This window comes from Nuphar pumila, chromosome 15, assembly GCF_984573655.1.
Source record: "Nuphar pumila chromosome 15, dmNupPumi1.hap1.1, whole genome shotgun sequence".
Classification (NCBI taxonomy): domain Eukaryota; kingdom Viridiplantae; phylum Streptophyta; class Magnoliopsida; order Nymphaeales; family Nymphaeaceae; genus Nuphar; species Nuphar pumila.
The window spans coordinates 41,439,853-41,458,907 of record NC_143263.1 but is presented as its reverse complement, the minus strand read 5'-3'; the positions used below and the strand labels follow the sequence as shown (position 1 = coordinate 41,458,907).

The 19,055-nt window shown below is 40.7% G+C and overlaps 1 protein-coding gene across 1 annotated transcript; it reads left to right on the top strand.

Annotated features, from left to right (window-relative positions):
* The first annotated feature begins 301 nt into the window (after positions 1-301).
* Positions 302-18,599, top strand: LOC149815241 (FRIGIDA-like protein 4a). Its single transcript, XM_089989435.1, has 3 exons — positions 302-1,414; positions 3,663-3,823; positions 17,629-18,599. Exons 1-3 carry the CDS (start codon positions 574-576, stop codon positions 18,205-18,207), a joined length of 1,581 nt encoding a protein of 526 aa, XP_089845561.1. The 5' UTR covers positions 302-573; the 3' UTR covers positions 18,208-18,599.
* The last annotated feature ends 456 nt before the right edge of the window (positions 18,600-19,055 follow it).

The window sequence follows — 19,055 nt, the reverse complement described above, 5'->3', positions numbered from 1 at the left end:
CAGATATGTTTTTGAGTTTTTGATAATCCCAAAAATATCCGAACTTGATGGACATCCAAATCTGGTATGAGTTTTTCACCATCCGAATTCTAATCCTTCGGATATGGTATTGGGCACATCCAATTCGAACCAGAACCGTTTATAGTCAGTCGGGTTCCACATTAAATCCGGGCCTCTAGTAATCCCCTCCCAACCCGATAAATGGGATCCGGGTCGATCGTGTACCCGATTACATATCCAACCCGTTGACAGCCCTGCGCGGGCGGTATAAATATGTGTCTGACTCGTGTCGCCGGCCTTTTAACCCCGCCAGTTCTCTCTCTCTCTCAGAGGCGTCTTCCTGACTGCCAGGGTTTCTGAAACAGTTAGGGTTTCACTTTCATCCCATTTGGGTCTTCTGCGAGAGGGTTTCGGTTGCGCTTCTCAGAATTTGGGGGGTCGTAGAGAAATTAAGGCTTCGTTTCCCCAAGAACTCTAGGGTTTCTGCAGAAGAGTTAGGGCTTCTGTTCTCTTGCTCCGCGGACAATCGGTGCCTCAGATAGAGTGGAAAATCCGAATTTGGTACGTTCACCGATGGCCGCCGTAGCCGTTAACGTCGATCCGATTCAGAAGGCGATCGACTACCTCGAGACGGAGAGGGCGATCCTCACGAAGTTCACCAATTTCTGGAAGGACCTCTCCAACCACATCTCCTCCCTGGAGCAGACTCTGCAGCATAAGTCCGAAACCCTGGACTCGAAGCTCCAGACCCTCGACTCCACCACCAAGGATACCCTAGAGTCGCTCGCCACCAGGGAGGAGTCGCTTCCTTCAAAGGAATCGGCTGCTACTGACCGCGTCGAGCAGCTGAAGCAGGCGGCTCTATCGGAGATCGAGGATCATGCTGGGGCCTTGCCCAAGGGTGCTGATATCGCGAAGAGCCTCCGCTTCCTGTGCCGGAAGATGGATGCCAGCGGTCTATGGAGGTTCCTGATAGCTAGAAGGAAGGATCTGGCGACAATCAGGACGCAGTTGGAGCCTGCGATTGCGGAGGCGGTGGATCCATTATCCCTTGTACTGCAGGCGCTCGAAGATTTCGTGTTCAAGCGCGGGGATAAGGTTGGGCTCTCAGACCAGAGGTGGGCCTGTGGGATGCTGCTCAGGGCCTTGTCGATCGAAGGGAAAGTTGCGACGAGCGTGAAGGAGCGGGCCTGGGTGCTGGCTGAAGCTTGGAAGGAGAAAATCGATGGGAGTGAGGAGGGTGGTTTGGCTTCAAATGCTGCCGAAGTGAAGATGTTTCTGCAGCTTCTGGTGACGTACGTACTTGTAGAGAAGCTTGAAATGGATTATTTGAAGAAATTTGTGGTGGCATTTGCTTCTCGAAGGGACATGCCGAAGCTTGCGGTCTCACTAGGTTTTAAGGAAAAAATGGGAGGTAAGCTTTTCCTTGTTTTTTAATTTACTAGATTATTACTACTGGTTTTTTTTTCTCATCATCCTATATGTTTTTTGGTAATTAATGATCATTTTCTTATAGTACAAATATATAGTTTCTCCTTGTCGCTGCACTTTGGAATAACACTTTCTAAGTTGACAAATTTTGATAATACCTTACGTAGAGGGATCAAGATTGGAATTCACGGCCACTAGGAATTTCCTGTTCCAGAGCATACACATTCTTAATCATGGATTGTATTAAGTTGGTGGCTGACTGTGGGGTTTATTTTGGGTGCCTGATCTTGGTTTACTGCATGCACATTCTGCATCTCCTGGATCCATGAAAATAAAATATGTTCATCTGATGCGCCCAAAACTCTTTCAGTGCATCATTAGGCTGCTCTAGGCAACACTGTTCCTCTATAAATTTGCCAAAACCTTTTTTAGTTTCACAAATTGCCAAAACTACGACATAGAATTTTCTTTCATACAGTGCGTTGGATGTAATCTGATTGGAGACGTGAGCTGTCACATAGACGCGGCTAAAAGGACACATGATACATCATTCTTGTGTATTTTCCCATTAAGAATAGCATATAGGTGGACATGACACAAGGGTAAATTGCAGTATCCCTGTGACAGGTCGTGAGTTAGCCTTTATGAAACTCTTCCAAAAGTGGATCTGTGTGTGTGTGTGTGTGTGCGCACACGCCTGCACGCACTCTTGCAGGTGCTTGAAGATATGAGCTATGTCACATAGACATGGCTAAACGGACACATGATACACCATTATTGTGTATTTTTCCATTAAGGATAGCATATAGGTGGACATGACATGAGGTTAAGTTGGAGTATCCCTTTGACATAGGTCAGGAGGTAGTCCTTGTGAAACTCTTCCAAAAGGGGATCACTGTCTGGGTGTGTGTGTGCTTGAAACTATGTCACATAGACATGGCTAAAAGGACGTATATTTTTCCATTAAGGATATCATATAAGTGGACATGATACAATGGTAAGTTGGAGCATCCCTTTGACATAGGTCATGAGGTAGTCCTTGTGAAACTCTTCCAAAACTGGATCACTGTGCGTGTGTGTGCGTGCACGTGCGCGCGCTTGAAGATGTGAGCTATGCCACATAGACATGGTTAAAAGAGCTTGTGTATTTTTCCATTAAGGATAGCTTATTGGTGGACATGACTAGGGATGGCAGTGGGGCGGGGCGGGGCGGGGGACAAGGTTTCCACCCCCGCCCCGCCTCAAAATTTTATCCTCCACCCCCGCCCCGCCTCCGCGGCGGGGATGGATTTTATCCTCCACCCCCGCCTTCATCCCCGTTTCATGTCCTCCACCCCCGCCCCGTCCCCGTCCCCGTCCCCGCCCCCGCCCCGTCCCCGTCCCGACCCCGCCCCCGTCCCCGACCCCGCGGGATGAGCGTGCTCGTCACCGGCGCCGCTGGCTTTGTCGGCACCCACGTCTCGCTCGCCCTCCGGAAGCGCGGTGACGGTGTCGTCGGCCTCGACAACTTCAACGACTACTACGACCCCTCGCTCAAGAAGGCCCGCCGTCGAATCCTCGGCGACCACGGCGTCTTCGTCATCGCCGGCGACATCAACGACGCCCGGCTCCTGGCCAAGCTCTTCGACCTCGTCGCCTTCACCCACGTGATGCACCTCGCCGCCCAGGCCGGAGTCCGGTACGCTATCGAGAACCCGGCGTCCTACGTGCACAGTAACGTCGCCCGGCTCCAGGGTTAGGAAATTAGGGAAGGGAGTTAGGGTTAGTAAACAGTTCATCTGAGTTGGGGGCGGGGATGGGGCGGGGCCGGGACGGGGATGGGCCGGGGGCGGGGATGGGCCGGGGCGGGGCCGGGGCGGGGATGGGGCGGGGCGGGGCGGGGCGGGGCGGGGGAACGTGCCAGTCCATCCCCGCCTCCACCCCCGGACGGGGATGGATTTTAACCTTCATCCCCGCCTCCATCCCCGTTTCATACCCTTCATCCCCGGTCCAAACGGGGCGAGGCGGGGCGGGGCCCCGCTTTCCCCCGGTCCACTGCCATCCCTAGACATGACATGAGGGTAAGTGGGAATATCCCTTTGACATAGTTCATGAGGTAGTCCTTGTGAAACTCTTCCAAAAGTGTGTGTGTGTGTGCGCACACGTCCACCTGTGCATGTAAGTATGTCTCTGTGTTGTGTGCATGCATGCGTCCTTATGTTTTTTTTTCTCTGTTTGTTTGATCCATGCAGATATAATTGAAGAATTGGTTAACAATGGCAAGGAGATTGATGCTATATATTTCATTTATGAGTCTGGTTTAGTTAGTCAATTCCCCCCTGTGCCACTTCTGAAGGGCTACCTCAAGAACACAAGGAAAAATGCAAATGGTGCTGCAAAGGGTGGTTCTGCAGTAAGTTGACTTGCAACTCCTGCAAACGTTTCTGTTCTTTTGCTTTGTCTTATGGATGAACTTGCTTATATTACTTTTCAAAATTTGTCCATTGGTTGCGTTTAATTGGCAATACCTCTTAGCCAGTTATTTCTTCTAGCTTTTTCATGAATAGCTCCTCCAATATCATTTATTTATTTATTTTTACATTGCTTAGCATTTTTCATATTGTGATCTTCTGAGCTGTAAGTCCATATTAGTGTGAATGAATGTTGTTATGCGCTACAATGAGTTGGAGAACATTCATTTATCCAGGCTACCTTTTTTTAGAACTAATCTAAATCTTGAATGTTTGTCCATGTGTTCTGGGTTCTCTACTTTGAACTGTGACCTGTGATCATGAAGTAGCAACCTTCTCATAGTGGGAACTCTATACTTCAAATAACCAGACCCTATATTTTAAACTAACCAAAAGATATGAGGATGCTTATGCACCTAGTCGCATGTGGGCCACAATTCACGTGTCACAATTGATTTTTTTCTTCTGTGAATTTGTGTGTAATTTATTACTAGCGGGATGGATTCATAATTCACAAGTTTCCTTTCTTTCTTAAAATATTGTTTCTTATCGTTCTGATAATTTGTTCCAAGTTGATGATCTTGTTGTTACTTGTTATTTAAGTAGAAAATTGAAAACCTTATTGGGGTATTTTCTGTTTCTTGATAACCAAGTTGGGGGATAGCCCTGGTGGGATCCATACAGAGGGCTCCTTAAGTAAAGGTACAACAACTCTACCTGTCCACCTATTGCATTAGATGGAAGCATTGCTGCCTTATTGGCTATCTCTTATGTTTTCTTTATGATCACATGAATCTGGTATTCCTCCCTATTTAAAACTGTGAGCATGCCTATGTGAGTCACTTGTTTCTATAATCACCCAAGTATTAAACAAATCATGAATCTATCTAGAACAATATCAAGGTTCTCCTTGAAAACTTACACCAGCTTGCCACAAATGACAAAGAAAGAGATGCAGTAAACTAAATAAAATAAGATAAAAGTGAAAGTGTTCCCTTTCTTTTTTACATCTGATTGAGAAATTAGAATCAATGCAATATGATCTTTTGGTATCCATCAGGGTATGGTTATATATACCTGGAAGAGTTCCAGAAGATTGAAGACATAATTTTTCCATTTTGACACGTTACTTATTAAATCTCATTTTTTGCCATGGTCAGTATTCATTACATTTTATCAATTAAACATGACCAATTAACCAGAAAAAAAACTACTAGTTACAAACAAAATCTTATTGTTGGATTGAAATATAGTTTGATTCTTATTCGGTTGTGAAACTCTACTGTCCGAAGCTCTCTTCCCTCTCCTCAGGGTCTGATATCAATTGCAATGATTTTGTAGGTGGCTTATTGGGATAGAATCCGATAGATGGTATCGGCAATACCTCTATTGGAAATGTATAGGAAGTTTTCTCCTCATACAGCTCAAAAAGGAATCATAGTTTAACTAGGGGACTACAAATTTAATGGAGCTTGGATACAAAACTAGGTCATGGCAAAAGGAGCTAATATGATATAGGAATGCTCTTTTTTCTCAAAAATGGAGAGAAGTGACTATTATGGTTCGGGTATCTTATTACAGGTGAAGAGGTGCCACCTTGATGTGTCCCTGCTTCGATGTTCAGTATAAAAATCCACCCCCCATGCCCACCGGGATAGTTTTATGTTGCTTCGATCTTGCGGCAAGGAATGCACATGTTAGGTGTCAAACTTGCAGTATCCTTCAACTTGAACGTCTTAAGCCGATCCACCTAACCAGGATGTAGGAGTACGCCTGAAAAATAAAAGGTAACAAAAAATTGCAAAAATAAAAGAGATCATGCAGCAAGGAATTTGCACCCTAGGTGTCAAACTTGCAGCATCCTTCAACTTGAATGTCTTAAGCCGACCCACCTAGCCAGGATGTAGTGCACCTGAAAAATAAAAGGTAACAAAAAATTTCAAAAATAAAAGAGATCCTGTTTTTAGCTTTTTCAATTCATTTTTCAAAGATATTCTTTTGAGAATTTCTTTTGTTTGTGTTATTAATGGAGGAATCCGATTCTTGACATTTATGATAGAATTCAAGATCATGCATTGTTTTATGTTATTTATGAAAACAAGACCATTGTCAGTAACTGTGCTGTCAGGGTTGGATCCTATCCTTTATTGGGTCCTAAGCAGTGTTGTAATAATCGTAGTGTATCATATTATATGCTATGATACATATCATATCTATGGGGTGTTCTGATACGATACACACCCGTATCTCAATATGGGTGTGTATCTTACATACACTATAAACACCAATTTAACTGCACTCATTTCATTTTTTTTTTCGAAAACATATAAGGCCCCTTGGGGCTAGTTCGTATTCATCCCTAAAGAGCTTAAGAGTGATTTAGGGAGATTTTTTGCCAAAAAAAGGAAGATGATGATGATACTCATGATTGACATTATCTAACTCTTTTTTTTTTAATTAAAAAAAAATGGTTATGTGACAATTTTAAGTATTGAAAAAACACCTTTATGATTTTTTTGCTTATGTAAACACACATTATTATGAGCCTTGTGACTTATTAGCTTAGATTTGTTATTTAACATGCATATTATTTCATATTTTACATTTTTGGTGAGATATGCATGCCATTTATAGCATATTATATTGATTATTGAATGTTCCATGTCTTATTCATGCCATTCATAGCACATAATTATTTTGATATGTGATATTATGGTTTTATCTTATGCAATTCATCATTGTTTCTTATGTTATGATTTTTTTATTTAAAACATTTGATTTTTTACGATACGATATGATAAGATACATATCTTATTTTGGGCCTGGCCGATATGAGTTACGATATGTTTTCTAGGGTCCTAGGGGCTTCATACTTTTTTTCCCTTTATAGTATGACTATTTTGCCACATGCATGGACTGTTCCATGAATCAATGCACTATGCTATTCTATATGTCGTTTTGTTAGGGTTTCAAACACTATCAAAAGAACAAATGCCAGAAACATTTGTCAACTTAAACTTTTTGATGAAAGGGAAGACTAGGTTTTTGATGATCTTTTAGCATGCCGAGAAATTGTCCAATAGCAAGTTGATTGGTTGAGTATATTAGTATTGCCCCCTGGAAGGGAGTAATGTTGTGTGACATTTTCCAATAAGAGAAAAAAAATTAACTAAAAATGCTTGGTAATTCATGTAACTGGAATTGAGACCTTTATATATATATATATATACCGCCTGTGTATAACTGTTTAGTTATACACTGCCGGTCCCAAGCCCAGATAAAGGAGGAGGGTTGCGGTAGGCCTGTGACAGACAACATAAAAACTTAGTCATACCCTATGAATATTAACCAATATGAGAATTTCGTTAGGGCGTTCCCTACTGAGCGATGCGCTGTACTCTATAGGCCTGGAGGCAGTGATAAATGGGCAAGGGTTGATAGGTCGTCGCCCGGAAGCGACGCGTCACACCGGCGCCCGGGTGTGGTGTCAAATAGGCAAGGGTTCCCTCACTTTGTTGGACGGGTGGGGGTAAAGAAGTTAGTCCAAGACCATAAAATTAGGTTAGCCACTTGGAACATAGGATCTTTAACTGGTAAGTTGGTAGAGTTAGTAGATGTTATGTGTAGGAGAAAGATTGATATTTTATGTCTACAAGAGACCAAATGGGTAGGTGAGAAAGCAAAAGTGATAGAACCTTGGGGATATAAGATTTGGTATACAAGAATAAATAGGAATAAGAATGGAGTAGGGATTGTTATGAGTCACGAGTTTATAGATAATGTAGTTGAGGTCCGTAGGAAGGGTGATAGGATTTTAGTTATTAAATTAGTATTAGGTACGGGTATTATTAATATTATTAGTGTTTATGCACCTCAAGTAGGTTTAGATGATTCCATTAAGCGTCAATTTTGGGAAGATTTAAATGGAGTAGTATAAGGGATATGTTATGGAGAAAGGCTTTTCATCGGCGGTGACCTTAATGGGCATGTAGGCATTAGTAGGGATGGATTCGAGAGTATCCATGGAGGCTATGGTATAGGAGAAAGAAACAAAAGTGGAGAAAGGATTTTAAATTTTGGTTTGTCTTATGATATGATTTTATCAAACACTTGGTTTAGGAAGAGGGAGTCTGACCTAGTAACATTTAAAAGTGGGGTTTAATACGAGTGAGATAGATTTTTTCATACTTAGAAAGAGAGATAGGGGTTGTTGCATCGATTGTAAGGTTATACCGGGAGAAAGTGTAGCTACACAACATAGAGTCTTAATTTTAGATCTTAGAATTAGACAATGCCGCAAAAGAGATAGACATATGATAGATCCTAGAATTAAGTGGTGGGCACTGAAAGGAGCTAAACAAGGAATGTTTGTAGAGCGGGTAGTTAAGGAAGTTGATTGGTGTCTTGAGGAGGATTCAGAATCTATGTGGAATAGGATAGCGGGTGACATGAGAAAGGTGACTAAGGAGGTATTGGGTGAGTCTAAAGGCGGTGCACTGCTAGGTAATGATACATCGTGGTTGAACGAGGATGTCAAATTAGCTATTAAGGTTAAAAGAGAGTGTTATAGAAATCTAATTAAAAGTCGTGATAATGAGAATTTGAAGAAGTATATGATAGCAAAGAAGGAAGCTAAAAAAGTAGTTCGGAACGCGAGGGATGAGGTATATAAGGAGGTTTATGACAAGTTGGATACCAAAGAGGGCGAGAAGGATATTTATAGGCTTGCAAAGATGAGAGATAGGAAATCGAGAGATCTAGGTATAGTTAGATGTATGAAAGATGAAACACAAAGAGTTTTAGTCAAAGATGAGGAGATTAAGGAGAGATGGAAATATTATTTTGATAAGCTATTTAATGAAAATCATGCTCAGGATCTTGGAGACTTTTCCATTCCTTTTCATGAGATGAATCGTGCTTGGGAGAGAAAGGTTTAGAATGGTTGACAAATCTTTTTAACAAGATTTGGCGGACAAATAAGATGCCTAATGAGTGGAGGAAGAGTACTTTGGTGCCTCTATATAAGAATAAGGGTGATATACAAGATTGCACAAACTATCGTGGTATAAAACTCATGAGTCATACTATGAAACTGTCGGAGAGGGTGATTGAGTCTAGGTTGAGGAAGGTTGTCATGATATCAGAGAATCAATTTGGTTTTATGCCTGGAAGATCAACTATGGAAGCTATACATCTTCTTAGACAACTTATTGAGAGAAATTGAGAGAGGAACAAAGATTTGCATATGGTTTTTATTGATTTGGAGAAGGCTTACGATAGAGTACCTAGGGACATTCTCTGGTGGACAATGATGAAAAAAGGTGTTTCTCTCAAGTACATTAGTATAATTAAAGATGTGTATGAAGGAGTAGTAACCAATGTCCACACTTGTGGAGGGGTGACAACCAATTTTCCTATAACGGTTGGGTTACATCACGGATCTGCTTTAAGCCCTTTCCTATTTGCTATAGTGATGGATGAACTTACGAGATCAATTCAAGAAAATGTGCCGTGGTGTATGTTGTTTGCTGATGATATTGTTTTGATTGATGAGTCTAGAGCTGGGGTTAATGCTAAGTTAGAATTATGGAGACATACATTGGAAGCAAGAGGTTTTAAGTGTAGTAAGAGTAAGACATAATACATGGAATGTCAATTTAGTAAGCAACGAAGTAGTGATGGGAGTGTAGTGCAGTTTGGTGAGCAAGAAATACCGGTGGATGATTCTTTCAAATATTTGGGATCTATTGTTCAAAAGTATGGAGAAATTAATGGAGATGTAAATCATAGGATAAACGTTGGGTGGATGAAATGGAAGAGTGCAACTGGAGTGTTGTGTGATCGTAGAATGCCATTGCGGTTGAAGGAAAAGTTTTATAAGACGACTATTAGGCCCGCTTTACTATATAGTACGGAATGTTGGGCTGCCAAGAGACATCATATTCAAAAAACGAGTGTAGCTGAGATGGATGTGTGGAAATACAATAAAAGATAAGATTCAGAACAAGGAGATACGTAAGAAGGTAGGCGTTGCACCCATTGAAAATAAGATGAGAGAGAATCGTTTACGGTGGTTTGGACATATTCGACGAAGGCCTAATGATGCTCCAGTTAGAAAGATGGAGAAATGGGAAAACATATTAGTTAAAAGAGGTCGGGGTAGGCCTAGGAAGACACAGGTGGAGGTGATAGGAAAGGATATGAATGCTTTGAACCTCACCGAGGACATGACATTGGATAAAAATGAATGGAGGAGAAGGATTCATGTGGAAGACCTAGAATGATTTTCTTTGTTGGTTCATATCGCCGACCCCAATTGTTTTGGGATGAAGGCGTAGTTGCTGTTGTATATATATATATATATATATATATATATATATATATATATATATATATATAAAGGCATAGCATTGTGTCTAAAGTTATGTTTATGGCAAGTTATGGGACCTGTTGCTCTGATGCTGTTAATGTTTTATGACAGTTTCTCTCTCTCTCTCTCACACACACACACACACAATGTTACCTGGGTACTGATATGAATCTTGGTGTTAGACATGGGTACGTTCTCAGACACCTTGAAATTTGAAATTTTGATTTATATATATATATATATATGTTCTAAATCCTAAATCTTATAAAAGCTGAAGCAGGGGTAGTTGAGGCAAAAAATGGGTTCTTTATAACTTTTCTCTGAATTATAGCTTTGTCATGTGTCCAATGAATGGAAATATAAATTTATTGGACATTTTTAGTTTTCTTTTCAAAAATAGAATGTGTAATTTTTGAACTATGTATTTTTTGAGCAACTATGTAAATTTTGAGCAAATTAAATGTACACCAGTTAACTTTTCATATACTAAACATCTATCACTTTTCATATTCTAAACTCTTTCTCTCCCTTTCTTTCTGGAATTGAAATGTATCTCCGTATGAGACGTTTCCTTTTTTCTCCCCCCGCTTGGAAACGTCTAAAATCAAGACACTGCCCTCCATCTCCTATAAATTTGCCAAGAATTTCTCAACTTCCTTGTGTATGGTTGCTTTTTAGGTTCACCTTTTAACCATAGTAAGCATTTTTTTTTGTATATTCTGTAGAATGATATAGGATGTTGTACCGAACCCTGGTTAGAGAGAGAGAGAGGAGGAAGAGAGAGAGAGAGAGAGAGAGAGAGAGAGAGAGAGAGAGAGAGAGAGAGAGAGAGAGAGAGAGAGACGGCATCACATAAAGAGAAAACTTAATTCACTTGATCGACATTAGGGCTCTCTCTATGAGAGTCCAAATTAATAAATTACATCCAAGTCCAATATTTAAAAACTTTTCAAATAACCTCCAAAACTAAGAAGGTTTAACTTTAAACCACCTACTCTCAACACTCCCCCTCAAGCTGGAGCATAGATATCAATCATGTTCAGCTTGTCACAACATTTTGAGAAATTTGGTCTAGCAAGGGGTTTTGTAAACATATCTGCAACTTGATCTTCTGACTTAAGATATTTGGTATTGATATGTCCAGCTTGGACCATATCTCTTACATAGTGACAATCAACCTCAATGTGCTTTGTTCTCTCATGAAAGACAGGATTGTTTGCTATATATGTTGCAGCCTTGTTATCACACATCATGGTCATAGGAGATGAAACCTTCACCTGAAGATCATGAAGAACAGTACGAACCCACATCATTTCAGCAGCTGTTTGGGCCATAGCCCGATATTTTGATTCTGCACTTGACCTAGAAACCACATTTTGTTTCTTACTTCTCTATGAGATCAAGTTGTCTCCAAAAAACACATAGAATCCTGTGGTAGATTTTCTATCCACTACAGATCCTGCATAGTCAGCATCAGAATAGGCCACTATCTCCAGAGTTCCACCTTTCCTGAACAATAACCCCTTTCCAGGAGAAGATTTTAGATATCTGAGAATCATAATAGCTGCATTCCAGTGTACCTCAGTTGGTTTGTCCATAAACTGGCTAACCTTGCTTACTGCTAAAGCAATATCCGGTCTGGTCACAGTCACATACAATAGCTTCCCTACTAGGGAGCGATAGCTTTTGCTATCAACCGTTTTTGACGCTTCTTCAAACAACTGAACTTTATGGTCCATGAGAATATTTGCTGGTTTGACTCCCAACATTTCTGTTTCCTTTAATAAGTCAAGAACATATTTCTGTTGAGACAAAACCATCCCTTCACGGCTCCTGACAACTTCTATACCCAGAAAATACCTCAGTGAACCAAGGTCTTTTGTAACAAAATGTTTTTGAAGATGAGCCTTTGTGGCTTCAATGGCTTTCACATCATCTCCTGTAAGAATAATGTCATCCACATATACCACCATAACAACTATGCCAGAGCTAGTTTTCTTGATAAATAGTGTATGATCGGCTGCTGACCTATTAAAGCCAAAGCGTGACATCACTTCAAACAACTTTTGAAACCATGCGCGAGGACTCTGTTTCAAACCATAAATCGCCTTTCTCAATCTACACACTTTCTGACACTCCCCCTCAACCTCGAATCCTGGAGGTTGTTGCATGTAAACAGTCTCAGATAGATCCCCATATAGAAACACATTCTTCACATCTAATTGGTTCAAACTCCAACCATGCTGAACAGCTACTGAGAGAACAAGACGAATCGTACCCATCCGTGCAACAGGGGAAAAAGTTTCAAAGAAATCAATTCCATATGTCTGAGTATACCCTTTTGCTACTAATCTGGCCTTGTACCTTTCAATAGAACCATCAGATTTGTACTTTATTGTATATACCCATTTACATCCAACAATGTCAGCATCTGTTGGGGAATCAACTAGATCCCATGTATGCTGAGATACTAAAGCATCCATTTCTTCTTGCATAGCCAGTTTCCATCGCTTATCAAGTTCTGCCTGCCGATAGTTCAGTGGAATAGTTTCAGCAGATAAGGCTGAAATAAAAGACTTCATCTGATTTCCAATTCTGACATCGGAGACAAAATGAGATATGGGATATAAGGTACATTGTCGTGTCCCCTTTCGTAGAGCAATAGGCCTGTTATCATCATCATGAAGATCACTATTGTCAGTAGAACTTACCTCAGGGGAAGAAGAAGATGAAGGCTCTTGCGGAGATGGAGCTCTACGCACATATACCAATGGAGGATTATGAAATCTGGAAGCGGATGAAGTTTGGTTCGGTAGTGAGGGCACATACTCCAACGGAAAAGGAGGTATAGGTAATGGAAAAGACTCAGCTGGATCAACCTGCAGTGGAGAGCCGGTACTGGAGTAATATGGAGTGGATTCCAAGAAAGATACATCCGCACTGACATACTCTCGGCGAGAAATAGGATCATAACATCGATATCCCTTTTGATTTTTGGGATAACCTATGAATATGCATTTTGTAGCTTGAGCAGCTAATTTATCACGGTCAGGGCCAAGTTTGTGTACAAAGCAAACACATCCAAATATTTTGGGTGAAAAAGAAAAGAGTGGGACATTAGGTTTTAGGATATGAAATGGAATTTGATCGCCCACAGAAGACGAAGGCATGCGGTTGATCAGATAGCAAGCAGTGGTAATCGCATCACCCCAGTATAACGCAGGAACATTGGATTGAATCATAATAGTCCTGGCAACATCAAGCAAGTGCCGATGTTTTCGCTCAGCCACACCATTTTGTTGAGAAGAATAGGCACAGGAAGTTTGGGGTTGGATGCCATTATCTTGGTAAAATTGTAACAGACCTTTTGATTTAAACTCGAGAGCATTATCAGTGCGAACAATCTTGACAATAGATTCGAACTGAGTTTTTATTTCAAGAATTAAGAATTGAATAATACGTGGAACTTCAGATCGTTCCTTTATTAAAAACACCCATGACAACTTAGAAAAATTATCAACAATAACCAAATAGTAACGACACTGAGTCCTAGTAGGAATCTTACTAGGACCCCATACATCTGCATGAAGAAGTTCAAAAACTTTATTACTAGACTGACTTTGACTTGAAGAGAACGAGCTTCGATGATGCTTCTTCACACTGAAATGATGTGGTGGAAGGAATTTGAGGAAAGACTGAACGAAGCTTTGACAATGAAGGATGGCCCAGACGACGATGCCACTGAACAGGACTGGATGAATGTTCCACGGCAGCATGAACATTACCCATTGGATGATGTAGGTAGTAAACTCCATTTGCTTCATAGCCTCCACCAATCTTCTTCCCCGTCAGCAAATCCTGAAAATGACACCCCATCGGATCAAATATTACTCTACAGTTTTGTTCTTTTATAAGGCAACTAACAGAGAGTAAACTTAGAGGAAAGTTTGGAGCATGAAGAACATTTTGCAACTGTAATGAGGAGGATATAGAAATATTGCCCTGACCAACAACAGGGGAGGAACTCCCATCGGCTAATGAGACTCCTCGATGAGCATTAATATCCTTTAGATCTGAAAAAACAAGAGAATTTCCACACAAATGTCTGGATGCACCGGAGTCAATAATCCACTTACTGTTTGTTGGATGTAGGTGATTTCCTGTTGAATAGGCAACACCAGCTACAGGAGGGATGGAACTCACAGAACGAAGGGCTATCAGCTCATCATATTCAGCACGATTGAGGGTGATACTACTGTCACCAGCAGAGATATTTTCCTGTACCTTTGTTGCCTCAAGAGTAGTAACATTTGCTTTAGGAGCATAAGCATTTGATGATGAAGAGGTTGGCCTGCCATGTTTATCCCAGCACCGATCTTCTAAATGTCCAGATTTTCCACAGAATGTGCATTGAAGCTTTCCTCTGCCTCCTATACCTCGTCCACGACCTCGTCCTCTGATATTCTGAATATTTCCACGCCCATAACCAGAGGAGGCAACTAGAGCAGATGACTGGGTCACAGGCTGTGATTGTGGAAGAGATATCGCAAGTCTACTAAGGCGATTATATGCATCAGCAAGGGTAGGTACATCTGATCCAGTCAACATTTGGACTTTTGCAACAGAAAATTCTGAAGATAAACCTGTAAGAAACCGAGCAACCATAGTCTGTTCTTGATGATCTTTCTGCTTCGAGCAACAAAGAGGCCTGTGAGCATTGAGTCTTTCAAACGCAGCTTTTACTGATGCATAATACTGGGCCAAGGTCTGATCTCCCTGCTGTAAATTATATATCTCTTGTTCGACTTGCAGGATACGACTCACATTGGTCTCTTGTGAATACGTATCTCTAAGATTGTCCCACATCTGCTTGGCTGCATTATAATAAATTAAACCATCTGCAATGTGGGTTTCAACACTATTCATGATCCATGACTAACTATGTCATTATCTTCATCCCAGGTAGCATATTTTCCCAATTTTTCAGTGGGTTCTTCTTCCAGCAAGATATGCTTTCTACGATGTCCAGATACTGACATCATGAACGTTCTGGACCACCTGGCATAGTTAGTTTCATTCAACCTTACAGAAGATCCATACGAAAAGGGATTGGCAAATGCCTTATACTCTCCAACATGTTCCAATTTGGAATCACATTTCGAACTTTCAGCCATACTGAAGATATACTTCTATTTCAGCAAACAAAAACTGGAGAGACTTCAACCAATACAGGGGATAGCGTGTGTTACATTCACACGACAACCAGCAGCTGTTCACACACACAAAACCACGACAATAAGAATCCACAACCCACAACAAAGTTACTTTCTCAACACAGTTTCCACGACATTAGTGAACAACAGCCCATACACATGAGTAATAGTTCCAAAATATAATTTTTCTTCAGCACATCATGAAGTCACGACCAACACAACTCTGTATATGCATAAATTGAATCATACCAGAGGTGTTTCCAGACATATAGAGCTCGACAGTCATATCTTAATCACCAGCACAGCACAACAAGTGCAATTGCTGTTTCTCCCAAATAGCAGGAAGTCACGACAAGAAATAAACAGATATCGACAAGAAGATTGCAGGAAATCACAGCAACAGGAATCACAGCAATAGTAATCACAACAACAGGGAATCACGGCACCAGGAAATCACGGTACCAGGGAATCACGGCAACAGGGAGATCACGGCAACAGAGAATCACGGAGAAAAAAAACAGGAAACTAGAGGCACGCATCCTGTTCCTTAGATCTGATGACAGATCTGGGCCATGACCTTGGTCAAATCCCAGATCTGTTATCAGATCTTACACAGAAATCACAAGCAGCTAACCTGAAGAAAAAAAAATCCTTCGTTGGTGCAGGGAGAAACTCGGCAACAGTTTGATCACGATCGAGTAAGATCCCACGATCGATGCTCTGATACCATGTAGAATGATATAGGATGTTGTACCGAACCCTGGTGAGAGAGAGAGAGAGAGAGAGCACATAAAGAGAAAACTTAATTCACTTGATCGACATTAGGGCTCTCTCTATGTTAAATAGAGAGAGTCCAAATTAATAAATTACATCCAAGTCCAATATTTAAAAACTTTTCAAATAACCTCCAAAACTAAGAAGGTTTAACTTTAAACCACCTACTCTCAACATATTCAAATTACCTTCCTTTTCTTTTCAATGGATGAATTTTTGTTGACCAAGCACTTCATCCCTCTCCCATTGTAAATATGTTCATTTTTTACCTTTTAAGTCATTTTTTGGCTAGGTCAATGAAAAACCCTTCGTCACCGACAGCATGTTAGCTGGCCTCCTGTAGTTCTATGAACCTTTTTTTCACCTTTGATATGGTAACTAAAAGTTGTTATTTTTTGTAGTTTTCTTTATTGTGCTGTATGGGTGGGTAAACGAGATAGAGGCAATCTTTGGTACCTTAAGTTTTTTTTCCTTTTTAGGTGTTGTTTGCTTCACTTTTTGTATGTTTTAAATGGAAGTAGTATAATTTGTTTTAAATACATATTTTCATTCTTTATTCATATATTTATCACAATCCTAAATATCAAGTGCAAAAAATTAGTTACTTTATAACTTTTTCTTTATTGGCATTATGTCATGTGAGTTGAGAATGTAATTAAAATTTTTTATGGGAGAGTTTTCATAAAAAAGAAAGTGTTACATGGCACATAGTAATTTTTTCAAACATTTATGAGTTACTATTTATAACTCTCTCTCTCTCTCTCTCCAAGACATCTCTCTTCCCTTTTTAATAGGCATATAAAATGAGGAAACTTCATCTCTAAAATGCCTTTCTCCCCTTTTTGATAACCACAAAATAAAACTGTTTCATAAATTTTTAAAATTATCAATATGTTTATGTTTCTCATTATTTTTACTTTCAATCTGGATAAATGTTTGTGATGTAAACTTTCTTTTACCGTTTGAATTATCTTATAGAGCCCGACCACGATTATCTAGTAATATTAATAGAAACATGATGTATAAAGAAAAAGAATTACAAACTCTCATTTGGCAGAGAAAAAAATGTGTGGCAAGAGAGACTAGAAAGAGAACAAGAGAAAAGAGGAGAACCGAGGTTGCCAATTCTCAACTAGAGGATTGAGCAATCCCTTGTCATGATATGAATTGATATAAGAGAACAAGATTGAGACCAAGAAAAGGAAAAGGATTGCATGATGAAAAAATTAAAATAGGTAATCTGTAAAATCCTTAGTTTTAGATGCTTTTTTAGAAAATGAGTCTTAAGAGGCTATTTAGTGCTCCGTTGACCTTGAGTTATGGGCTTAAGATTTCAAATGAGATATAATCTTGATGGGCCTTTCATAGATTTTCTTTTCCTTCTGTTTAGGATGACTTTTCAGAACTGAACACTCTCAAAACCATGATCAAGTGCATTGAAGACCACAAGCTGGAGTCTGAGTTCTCACCTGAAAGCCTCAAGAGACGTGTCACTCAATTGGAGAAAGCCAAGATGGACAAGAAGAAGTTTACTGGCCCCCCCAAGTCACAGAACAAGAGAAGCCGGGCTAGTGGTGGTGGTGTAGGTTCTGCTTCCTTCCCACCTGCCAAAGCTGGGAGGCACTCCAATGCGTACCCGTCGTCAACTTGGCGGGACCAGACTTTACCATCCCATCAGCACCCTGCTACCTTCCCTTCAACATACAGTGGTTATGACTATCCGTACATGCCAGAGTCTACCACTGGTGGAAGCCGGAGTCCAGCAGCGATGTCTCAACGTCACTACCCATATATGCCGGAAGATGTGGCCACCTCTCGTGCTGCTGCTGCTGCTGCTGCTGTTGCAGCTGCTGCCGCCGCCGCCGCCGCTGCTGCGGCTGTTCCTTACTCTGCTGCTCCTGCTAGTTACAGTGGCTATGACTATGCATCTGGCTTGTCTTCATACCCGGCTCCTACATATCTGAATTAGCTCTCTTCACTTGTAGGCATTACTTAACTTTTGCTTTCTAGTTGTTATTTTGACTGATCGCCCTTTCTTTCACTTTCATGTAATCTGACCTTTAGGTTAATCTGCTTTCTCTTCTTTTAAGTTCTAGTTTGTTTCTCCTCCTATGTTTGGGAAATAACAGACAATAACAATGCTCAAGTGATAACTTGGACATCATAGAAGGGGAAATCTAGGGAAGTTAAGATGAGGAAAGGTCTTGGTTGGCTCGATGTATGCAGTAAATGAAAGGCCATGACTAGTGCCAGTTGCATCTGACTTCTGACTGGCGTCTTCATGTTATCTTGGTAAGTTTAATATGCACTATATTTTCTGTACAAATTCGAATGAGTATCCGATTTCTTCTTTGCCTCCTGAACTATATCCTTTTATTGTTATTATTTTTTGGGTATTGCTAATCTCTGTGAATGCCATTTCTTTGTAAGACTTGGAACAATTTCCGAACTTTAAGAGATTGTCTCTACATTAGGGAGATCTTGGACGCACAAATATCCGCAAAAGTGGGATAGATCGAGAAGTCATTTTATCCTGCTTTTGTGGGATAAGTGGTGCAAAAACACCCTCATAGGACCTATTAACTATATATGAATTAGCAAGCCCAGGCATCGGCAAAATAAAGACTAAAGAGAAGGCAATGGGTATCTACCTTGTGGGGCTTTTCGTAAATTGAGTTTTATCCAGAGTTTTGGAAAGCGAGCTCCTTGGACTGTGGATTCCCAAGTAGTAAGTGCATCACCCGCTAACTTCTGCCATTAGACATTTTGTCTTACAGAGGCACCTCTTTCAAGAGGCCAGAAGGATTGATCCAGTCA